Source organism: Paramisgurnus dabryanus, chromosome 9, assembly GCF_030506205.2.
Source record: "Paramisgurnus dabryanus chromosome 9, PD_genome_1.1, whole genome shotgun sequence".
In the NCBI taxonomy this organism is placed as follows: domain Eukaryota; kingdom Metazoa; phylum Chordata; class Actinopteri; order Cypriniformes; family Cobitidae; genus Paramisgurnus; species Paramisgurnus dabryanus.
Genome location: NC_133345.1, coordinates 14,357,369 through 14,369,375, shown reverse-complemented (window position 1 = coordinate 14,369,375; position 12,007 = coordinate 14,357,369). Strand labels below are relative to the sequence as shown.

General features: G+C 39.3%; 1 protein-coding gene across 1 annotated transcript in view; it reads right to left on the bottom strand.

The window, feature by feature from the left end:
* The window catches only part of tcf25 (TCF25 ribosome quality control complex subunit), a 46,094-nt gene that overhangs the window by 17,988 nt on the left and 16,099 nt on the right, over nt 1-12,007 (bottom strand). The window contains exons 6-10 of the mRNA XM_065269994.2: nt 11,597-11,679; nt 9,466-9,596; nt 9,281-9,380; nt 5,245-5,338; nt 4,905-4,997 (exon numbers count right to left, since the gene is read on the bottom strand). Of these exons, the coding sequence (XP_065126066.2) occupies nt 4,905-4,997; nt 5,245-5,338; nt 9,281-9,380; nt 9,466-9,596; nt 11,597-11,679 (501 nt within the window). The remainder of the gene's footprint in view (nt 1-4,904; nt 4,998-5,244; nt 5,339-9,280; nt 9,381-9,465; nt 9,597-11,596; nt 11,680-12,007) is intronic.

Here is a 12,007-nt window from a genome sequence, read left to right as displayed (position 1 = left end):
TTAGGACGTGCGTTTATAGATGTTCTAAATTCTCTCAATATTAGACAAAACGTGACAGGGCCAACGCATACTCGTAATCACACATTAGACTTAATTCTGTCACTCGGACTCAATATTAATGACGTCGAAATATCACCTCAGAGTGATGCAGTTTCTGACCATTACCTTGTGTCATACACTGTACTTCTAGATAGGATCACTCAATCTACAACATGCTACCGACTAGCCAGAACAATAATTTCCACCACTAAAGATAGCTTTATTAGCACTCTTCCAGACCTGTCCCAAATGAAACATGTAGCAGATAACTGTGACGATCTAGATATTGAAATAGAAAACCTAAACAATGTCTGTTCTAACACATTGGATGCCGTTGCTCCCATTCGAAAAAAGAGATTCAAAGAAAAACCACCAGCTCCATGGTATGACCATCACGCAGCAGCCCTTAAAAAGGCAGCTAGAAAAATGGAAAGAAATTATAGAAGCACAAAGTTAGAAGTATGGCGCGCAGCATGGAAACAGAGTGTTAAACACTACAGACAGGCTATTAAAACCGCCAGATCTACATATCTTAGCAAGCTTATAAATGAGAATCATAATAACCCTCGTTTCCTCTTTAGCACAGTTGCGAAACTGACTAGAAACAAAGAACAAACAGAAACCAATAGTAAACTTCAACACAATAGTAACGACTTCATGAACTTCTTTTCTAACAAAATTTCGGCTATTAGGGAAAACATCGTAGCTACCCAGGCAGCCACCACTCTACCCATTAGTTCACTTAACACTAGACTACCATACGAACATCTTGATTCATTTAAACCTACTACAATAGATGAGCTCTCTAAACTAGTCACATCATCCAAATCATCGTCCTGTATATTAGACCCCGTTCCCACAAAACTACTTAAAGAAGTATTCCCTGTAGTGTCAACCCCGGTTCTAAATATCTTTAACTCATCGCTAGAAATAGGATACGTTCCAACAGCTTTCAAACTAGCAGTTATTAAACCGCTGATTAAAAAACCACAGCTTGACCAAGGAGAACTTAATAACTTTAGACCAATCTCAAATCTCCCTTTTCTTTCGAAAATATTAGAAAAGGTAGTGGCAAGCCAGTTACGCACATTCTTGACAAATAATAGTACATATGAAAAGTTCCAATCAGGATTCAGGCCCCACCATAGCACAGAGACAGCGTTGCTTAGAGTTACAAATGACCTCCTATTAACATCCGATCGTGGTGAAATCTCAATTCTTATATTACTAGACCTTAGTGCAGCATTTGACACAATAGACCACAGAATCCTACTCAATAGACTAGAAAACTATGTTGGTATCAGTGGTCAGGCGCTAGCCTGGTTTAGGTCATATCTAACCAATCGCTATCACTTTGTTTATGTAAATGAGGAAGAGTCATATCACTCCCTGGTTAAATACGGTGTACCGCAGGGATCAGTTTTAGGTCCTATCCTGTTCTCGTTATACATGTTACCCCTAGGAGACATTATCAGGAAACACAACATAAGTTTTCACTGCTATGCGGATGATACCCAGCTTTACATCTCCTCGCATCCCAGCGAAACACACACGTTTTCTAAGCTAAAAGACTGCATTAGCGATGTTAGTGACTGGATGGCACATAACTTTCTTAAGCTCAACTCCAATAAGACAGAGGTACTTATTATTGAACCAAATCGCTACAAACATAATATGTCAGATTACAAATTGCACATAGATGGCTGTACTGTGGTGCCATCTTCCACGGTTAGGAACTTAGGTGTGATGTTCGACAGCAACTTATCCTTTGATAGTCATATTGCCAACGTCTGCCGCACAGCATTCTTCCATCTTAGAAATATCTCAAAAATACGCCATATACTGTCTACATCTGACGCAGAGAAGCTTATTCATGCTTTTATGACCTCTAGAATAGACTATTGTAACTCGCTACTCGGGGGATGCCATTCAAATCAGGTCAACAAGCTTCAGCTAGTTCAAAACGCTTCTGCAAGGGTACTTACTCGATCTAAGAAGTATGACCACATAAGCCCAATTCTGGCATCTTTACACTGGCTACCAGTTAAATATCGCATCCAATTTAAAATATCATTAATCACCTACAAAGCTTTAAATGGCTTAGCACCCTCATATCTTAGAGAATTACTATCAGAATACAATCCATCACGCACACTACGGTCGCAAAATTCTGGCCTATTGATTATCCCTAGACTATCAAAAGTGTCTAAAAGTGGAAGATCCTTTTCCTACTTAGCCCCTAAGCTCTGGAATGATTTACCAACCGATGTCCGAGAATCAGACACAGTCGATCATTTTAAATCTAGACTTAAAACTTTTCTCTTCAACAAAGCATTCGCATAATTTGTCTAGTAAAGGTTCTTAACTCGCAATAGTTATTTTCACGGAACAAAGCACTCACGGTCATAACACAGACCAACCAAATAAATAAATAAAAACCTTTTCTACATGAACACTTAAAATGAATTGCATTAAATAGTTTGCCACCGTTTGCCACTGAACCTGCATTAACGACGACAGTGGGGCTTTCGGCCTTAGTCAAACGGTTTGGCACGTATGGTCGGGTTGCGATTTTGGTGCTTTCGTGTGTCTTGTGAATAGTATGCCATACAGACCCGTTTGCCACTGAACCTGCATTAACGACGACAGTGGGGCCCCCAGCCTTAGTCAAACGGGTTGGTATGTATGGTCGGGTTGCGTTTTTCGCGCTTTCGTGTGTCTTGTGAATAGTATGCCATACATACCCGTTTGCCACTGAACCTGCATTAACGACGACAGTGGGGCCTCCAGCCTTAGTCAAACGGGTTGGCACGTATGGTCGGGTTGCAATTTTGGCGCTATCGTAAGTCTTATGAATAGTATGCCATACAGACCCGTTTGCCACTGAACCTGCATTAACGACGACAGTGGGGCCTCCAGCCTTAGTCAAACGGGTTGGTATGTATGGTCGGGTTGCGTTTTTCGCGCTTTCGTGTGTCTTGTGAATAGTATGCCATACATACCCGTTTGCCACTGAACCTGCATTAACGACGACAGTGGGGCCTCCAGCCTTAGTCAAACGGGTTGGCACGTATGGTCGGGTTGCAATTTTGGCGCTATCGTAAGTCTTATGAATAGTATGCCATACAGACCCGTTTGCCACTGAACCTGCATTAACGACGACAGTGGGGCCTCCAGCCTTAGTCAAACGGGTTGGTATGTATGGTCGGGTTGCGTTTTTCGCGCTTTCGTGTGTCTTGTGAATAGTATGCCATACATACCCGTTTGCCACTGAACCTGCATTAACGACGACAGTGGGGCCTCCAGCCTTAGTCAAACGGGTTGGCACGTATGGTCGGGTTGCAATTTTGGCGCTATCGTAAGTCTTATGAATAGTATGCCATACAGACCCGTTTGCCACTGAACCTGCATTAACGACGACAGTGGGGCCTCCAGCCTTAGTCAAACGGGTTGGTATGTATGGTCGGGTTGCGTTTTTCGCGCTTTCGTGTGTCTTGTGAATAGTATGCCATACAGACCCGTTTGCCACTGAACCTGCATTAACGACGACAGTGGGGCCTCCAGCCTTAGTCAAACGGGTTGGCACGTATGGTCGGGCTGCGATTTTGGCGCTATCGTAAGTCTTATGAATAGTATGCCATACAGACCCGTTTGCCACTGAACCTGCATTAACGACGACAGTGGGGCTTCCGGCCTTAGTCAAACGGGTTAACACGTATGGTCGGGTTGCGATGTTTTTGGCGTCTTCTCCTGGTCCTGTAAATGGTATACAATATAGACCCGTTTGCCACTGAACCTGCATTAACGACGACAGTGGGGCTTTAGGCCTTAGTCAAACGGGTCGTCAGGTTTCATTTTCTCTTAAAGATCGGAAGGTGACCCTTATTTACCATATATACCCTCGCATTGGGCCCCCAATTTGCTAAATCCTCAACTGTGGATAATATTATTATGCCGCAATATTTAGTCTGTCTGGAACTAAGCTGAGTTAAACCACATCACTGTGTGACACTTCAATACATATGAACGGCTGCTACGCTAATACGATTTTGTTTTTCTCTCCCTGTCTCGTCCTCGACCCGAGGACGAGACAAACAGACCCAGTCCCGGTAGATGTGAAAGTCGGCACACCTCTGATCTACTGGCCGTCCTTCAACGTTATGCCCAGCTGATACCTGACCAACGATCACCGGCAGAACCGCTTAATCTCCGCTAAATCTCCATTTCCGTTCTCCCAAGGGTTTTTCCCTCCTAGGACTTATTTTTCCTCGGATAAAAGCACGGGGTTTTTTTTCTCCTAGGGGGTTTTTCACCCCGGGGAGGCAGCCTTTTTGGGCTTTACCTAGCTTCCTCTTCTATACGTTGCTTTAGTAATACGTGCAATTATAATATTGAGTCATAGCCGCAGCAAATTTAACTGCTCATGCTATCATGTATTCTGTTGTGCTATCTGTCGTTTTCTGTGCTTTTCACTGCTTCTATTTATGTAAAGCTGCTTTGAAACAATTGACTTTTGTGAAAAGCGCTATATAAATAAAATTGAATTGAATTGAATTGAATTGAATTGTTGTTAAAATGCATTTACGTTAATGCGTTAATTTTGACAGCCCTAACATACATGCATACATACATAAATATATAGTCTATGTCTATTTCCATTCAATTTGGATTAACTGTGCAGCCCTAATATGATTATCATATTCATAAACCTATATAAACATTTCTTCTATCTTTTTATATTCTTTATCAAACGTGCTGCACTACAATAAATGAAAAACATAAAACATTCAAATATTTACAGCCGCTGCACTTTTGAAGTATAAAGAACCTTTTACTTGGCATTTCTGAATGTGGAAGTGTGGTACCTCAGGATCAGTTTGCAGTACTCCAGGGCTGTGCGAGGACAACCTCTCTTCTCCAGAAACATCATATGTTTGAACAGAGCCAAATAAAATGCCCTGCAAATACAGACAAGTATAAGAAAGGACTATTTAGGTTCTAAAAAATTTAGTAATACCAAAGTACTACTTATTTGTTAGTGGTCTCAAACAGATGGGCGCTCACAGTGTTCAACACAGACATGATAAACATGTACTGTATGCTCTAAAGCCTACTGAGCTGCCTCCTTCTTCTAAGGCATCATTCAATACAGGTGACATACTGTTATGTACAATAGTGTTGTGTTGAGTGGGGCTGTCATGTCACCTGTTCTCTGATCTGCAGTAGTCCAGTCGACATGTGCCAGACGTCAGGCTGAACACAGGGTGGAATGCACACTCAAAACAATATAAAGCTTTTTCTGAAGAAACAATGACACAATCAAAACCTTACTTCACACTGAAAAAGCTTCATCAAATATCTACAGTAGATATAACGGCTCAATTATTTCAGGAAAATGAATTTTTCAGTACACAGATCCACAAACCATTACCAAACAGACAAACTTCATATTAATCACAATGCCCACAGGCTTGTGGTGTTTCTTTATAACAGTGGTCACCAATCCTGGTCCTGGAGGGCTGGTGTCTCTGCAGAGTTTAGCTCCAACCCTAATCAAACACACCTGAAGCACCTTAACTAGCTGCTTCAGGTGTGAATTTTAATTTTTGAATTTGATTAGGGTTGGAGCTAAACTCTAAAGAGACACCGGCCCTCCAGGACCAGGATTGGTGACCACTGCTTTATAAGGTAACATTGCCATCTACTGGGCTAACATATCTAATACAGAGGACTCAAGGCCGGGGTATACCTTCTTTCCGCGCAGCTTTCCAATTATACTCCCCACGGCTACAAGCGGATGACCGTGTTTGGCACTATACGCAATACAAATAGTTTCTTATTCAAATTATTACTCTACCAGGCCATCAGGGCAGCACTGATTACAGTGCATGAAAACATTAGGATAGGTGAAGATCCACCATTGCAAACAAAGTTTAGAACAAACAACAAGACAACAAAGAACAGAAATCAAACATTATGGTATCGAACATCCTCCAGAGCTTTCTGTTCTTGGAAGAAGTAAAAATTTAAGAAGAAAAACAATAGTGTGTGTGCAAATGCTGTCTATTTCCTTTGTATAATTGTTTGCAGTGGAGTGTCCTGTCTAAATATTAATAAAAACTTTATAGGAAAAAGTTGTTGCCGTGTAAGCATAGAGGAACTGCACTAGTTGTGGACATTTTTTTTTACTTATGCTAAAAATATGTGACCTGTGCTGTAAACATTTCAATCTCTGTAGCACCAGTCCTATGTGCAAAGATGTCTTGCACACCTAGAGTCAATTTAGAAATGTACAAATTCAACTTGATCAACATGTCTTGGTAATGTGGAGAAGACCCACAGCCACACAGGGAGAAAATGAAAACTCAGAAACACAGAAAAGGCAGAGACTTGGCAGAGAATTAAATCAGTGACCTTTCTGCTGTGAGATGAGTGTTGCTCACTGAGTGCGAAACTCTGAATAAGGCCTGGTAAAGGCTCGCACAGTTTACATGACTTTAAAACGTTGGTCCGAACTGTGCGGTTCACACTACATGACTTGCTCTCTGTGAAATCAGGAGTGTTCACGTTGTTGAGCAGTTCACACCACACGAAATAACGTGAATGCCCCACAACAGGAGGTAACGCACTACACGAGTTGAGAACAACTCTATCACCCAACGATTCTATCTTGTCTACAAACCACGTTCTGTCACGAAAAATCATGCGATAAAACAAACCAGAAATGACGCGAAACAACACGCGCGGCAGTAAACCCACAGAAGAAAAAACAAGAATACGCGCAAAACTTTTGACAGAAATTGGTGTTGCAAACCGTTTGCGTAATGCAAAGCCGCAAAAGAAAAAAATTAAAGAGATGTAGATGTGGAGAGGTGGATCAGCACCACACGCGGACAGCAGGGATTAAGGAGTTGGAGGTGTGTACAGCTTGTTTATATAGGAAATATAGCTGCATGCTTATGTTTGGCTATGATCACATTTAAAATATCAAAGTGTTGTCTACTGTGCTTAAAAGCTGTGTTTCTTGATTTAATTATCGTTCAAATAGAATAGGACAGACTTCGCGTTTGTCTTTGACCCTGCGATTCTATGCAACAGGTTTGTGTGACTTCATTTCAAACGAATATGAACTGAATGTTGTCATAACGTTTTTCTGTCTGGGTATGTTTTTGAACTTTTTTGTGTCATGCAAGTGACACGTTCAAGTCCCTCAGGTTCAAGTCCAGGAGGGGGGACCAGCACCATCACACAAATAGTTTTGGATACCTGTTAAGTACCAGGTCATAAAGGAAAATTTCTTGAAGGTAGGGTTATTACAAAATATAAAGACACATATATATATATAATCTACTACTTCATTTAAAAAAAGAACACCCATAACATTGTGGACATCAGCAGTTGACTGTCTTTGATAAAAGTATTTTAGTAAAAACTATTATTAGAAACAGGGACAGGGATATAGTTCAGAAAAGCACAAGTAATTCTATTTTTATGTCTATACATACCTATATACATTAATTTCATAATTTTATCTGAGCTTACACTATGTGTATATTAAAGTATTGTGTGTATAAACATGAATTATGTTAACTAACACAGCAATAAATAAAAAATTACTTCCAAACCTAATATTGTAATATTTGTTATTCTACATGTTGTTTTGACCCTAGTTTATCTTTATACTTATTTATATGGATCAAGTAAGAAGGGGTCTCATTTTTAAAGCATGCGTACACACAAAACAGGTCTGGAAACATGCGTACGCCAGTTCCCACGCGAAGGTTGCGATCTATATAAAAAAACTTAATGGGAGAATGGGATTGTATGGTGGGATCTGAAGATAATTCATAAACGCACACTTGCAGAAAGGGAACATTGCTTTGTCTGTCTTAATATTTTTTGCCGTATGCCATTTTGGCTTTCTAGTAAGGATCCTATGTACAGTTTTATAAATGAGACCCAAGGTGTTTGACTCACAAAAGCATGGCTATCCAATTTTGTTCTACATATAACTATGCAAATAAATCCATTGTAAACTGTAGTCTTGAATATATAATAATTTAATCACTGACATTTGGTGTGTCCTATTGTTTTAGACACCATCAACGGGAGGAGAGTGGCATACAATAGCCATGGACTTCGGAAGAGAGTGGCAGTTTCCACATTGCTTTGGGGTACTTGCTACCACTCCAGCTGTAGTAGACTGCTGACCACAACATGGTTGATGGGCAGTGGAAGAATCATGGGATGGGTGCTTTTCAACTACTTTGTCTCACCAGCGGGTAGTGTTTATTGGCAAGTTTAACACATTTTAAAAGGAACTGATGTAGAGTTATCCCTGCAAAAAGCAGATTAAAGCCAGTTATTGTCAGTTTAGGACATTCGTTTTCTTGTGTGTTCTAAAATTCTGTATTTGTAAAGAACACAAATGTGGTTCACTTATTCATTGTTTTAAGTATTCTGTTTATTGTTTTGTTATTATTCAATTCATTTTAATTGCATACAAATCAAAAGGTGCAGGAATTTAACAAATAAAGGCAATCTGCATGTTGCAATAAAGTGCCTTATACTAACTTTATTTCTTGATCCACACTCATTATTCATAAAAATAGGATTACGCTAGCTTATATAATATTCATGTATATGGAAATATGACCAATTAATTTACATTTTACCCTATAACATTTAGATAATGTAATAATAACATTTGCTCACCTGGCTGTTTTACAGCGTTTGCTATTTCTCTCCACAGTTTCTTTTCTTCTCAGCGCAGTTGTGGTAAATATATGTGAAACGTCATACAGGCATTTATGCCTGAGTTCAATGTTTTCTTGGTGACATGCTGCTCATCTTTCCGTGTGACCTCAACCCCTGGTCGGATTGCCTGTAGCTCGTGAATTCATAGGAGGTCGAGTCGCGCGAGCATGCTAGATATTTTTCTGGCGTCTGCGAGGCGTCTGCGAGCGTCTTTGATGCGTTGTTGGCTCTTTCATACCAACAGATTGGCGAACGTTGATCGCCCGCTTATCCCCCGCGATTTGCACCCAATCACACCCCGACCTGTCGGCGAGCGAACGACTTGCAAATCGGGTTTAAATCTGGGTTAAAATCATGTAGTGTGAACTTAGCTGAAAGTGACATCAGATCTATAATTTACCATAGAGGTAATGTCTGATGGACATTGTAAAATACAATACGTCATTCACATCATCTCAGGTAAAGCACATCAGTGTTGTCTCACCAATCAGGTCTCTGGCGGTTTCTTGATCCTCCTGCATGTGACACACATCTGAGAGCTGCAGGAGTGAATCAATGTGATACGGGTTAAGCTGCAAGAGGACCTAAAAGAAAACAGGGAGGCAGAAACTGTGACATCACATTAACACTGTCATTCATCTGTTTGTATGAATGAATACATGAATTTACCACAATGTTATTTGGATCCATGGACTCAACAGCATCAAGAAACTTAAACTGGACTTGCTGGTAGTCACGGTTATGTTCAAAAGTAAAGTGCTGTAGTCCGCCTTTAGACTCGATTAGACTCATTGAAATACCTGCAGAAAGAGGGAACAAATTTCTTTTATTTCACATATTCAGAGCTCAAATACCGAAGCTTTTAAATCATGTCTAAAAACATCTCGGTTGGTTTTAGTTTTAAAACTGTGTAAGCATTTTAAAGACCATTACTTTCTACATGGCACATACAATTAGCCTGCTTTAATACAGCACTATAAATATAATTGTCTTGGATCAATTACAATCCTACAATCCTGCCATGCACTTCACAATTTTCCTGTTTTTGATTATTTTTTCTTCAAATTTCTATCTTATTTTCTTATTTCTTTAATATAAATGTGTTTTCTGTAAATACCAAATCACGGCTTAAATTTGTTGACATTTTGTAGCCGTTATGAATGCTGTGCCTGTTAATTCCTCGGTATAGAGCCAGATATCCCATAATCCTCTGCAAAGCCTGATTATTTCTACACTCGATTACTCTATTACCACTGTTATTCAGGACTTTCATTAGTTTGCCATTACTTTTTGGCTATACACACACTGGGACACTCTAAAGTAAAACAGAAGAGATGACTGGACAGCGTTGTGATCCTTAAAAAACATGGTACACAGTATTCATGATTCAGTATGTTATATCTAAAGTCTGCAGTACATACAAGCAATAAATACTTTGTACAAGTAGTTTGAGTTAACTTGAGTTTACTTAACTCTTTTCACAAAAAGAAAACTCAGCGACATCCTATTTGTTATCTTTAGTTTACAAAAGTGCACTGTTTGTTTTCATTGTGGGTGTTTACAAATTAAAGTAAACCTTTAACAGTGATACTACAATAATCATTATGACCATAAATGACCAAGTATTTCAAGTTAATTTGTCTGGTATAAGCTAACAGTTAAATTGCTTGCACTTGCGCACACAAAACATATCACTTCCTCCATTGCTATTGCTGCCGCCTGTATGTAATCAAAATGTCATTGCTGGAATGTGACTGAAGTACAATGCCTATAATTTATATAAAGAATAAAAGTTTAGCCTTCAGATACATCACAAATAGAGAGGATAGAGAGAGAAAACACAAAGCTCTATTTCACAAACAGTTACGTTCTGGAGCATTCAAGGTATATACTTCTTTATTGTCCTTGAGAGACATGTTCAGAATCGGCACATGTTCACTTTCTAGTGGTCTTTGTTTTCAAGTGCTCAGGTCAAGGCATTTGCTGATCTTCCTCTTCTAAGTTTACTGCAGCAGGTATTAAACAGCGTTGCATTACTGCGGGTACCCCCTTCTAGATTGGGGCTGAATTGCATGTATTCATTGTCAGTCCTTACGTACCGTGACGGTTCGATCCGAATACATGAACCGTTACACTCCTACTTTTAAGCATTTCTTCATACATTTTTTGTCATGGAATGTTAAATGTATAGCTCAATTTATTAATTCAGTTACACATCATATATTTCATTTGCTAATTCTGTTCATTCTAGCGCGACTAAACTCCGCCCTCTCGCAGTGATTTGTGTGTAATATCAGCCATTTGAGTGTTTAAAAACATTAAACCACCTGGGAACTTTAGTGATACTCATTTTAAACACAATATTCTTTGGGACACACTAATTCTAATTTTGAATACTATTTAGGATGGATATTGAGACACATTTATTTTGAGTTTGACGTGTGGACTGTTTTCCTGTCTTGGATACTGCAAGAGCTAAATCTTTTTTTCACACATAATTAATCATGTGTCTTTGTGAGCTTTGTGTGTGTGTAGGGACGTCTTTTCCCTAGAACACACTATGCAATATAACATTAGCCCTTGTTTTAGTCATCTCAACACTTCAGGCAATGTCCAGATCAATGGACTCATAGAAATCACATCCTGAGCACAGGGTCATCCCACACGTCTTCTGTCATGAGTGATCTTAAAAGTTGCTATTAATCTCAATGCTCAAGGCTAAAAAAAATTTATGCAAACACACACAGCATCTACAGACCATTATTGTAAAGTTTCTTGGAAAATGTATATAGGGTCGGACCTGGTCGACTAAATCTTGGCCACGTGTCTTTAGGAACAGTCATCCAAGTGCAGCGATGAAACTGCCTCTGCCTCTGTTTTGCTCTGTTGTGAATAAGGAAACAAAAGCAAATTTTAAATATGCAACAAACACATTTTGTAGTATGGCTACTCTTTAAACTGCACATAATTTAGCACAGATCGTAACATTTGTTGCGATAAAATTCCTTTGTTCAGATGTTATTCAGACACAAAACAAACATCCATCTGACCAAAACCAGTTATAGGGGCTTATTTTTTATAATTAGGATTTATACATCATCTGAAGGCTAAATAAATAAGATAAGGCTGATATACAACTATTTGGAAATCTTGAACTTGAGTGTGAAAAAAATTGAAATATTAAGAATTGAGCATTTAAAGGTCAAAGTCC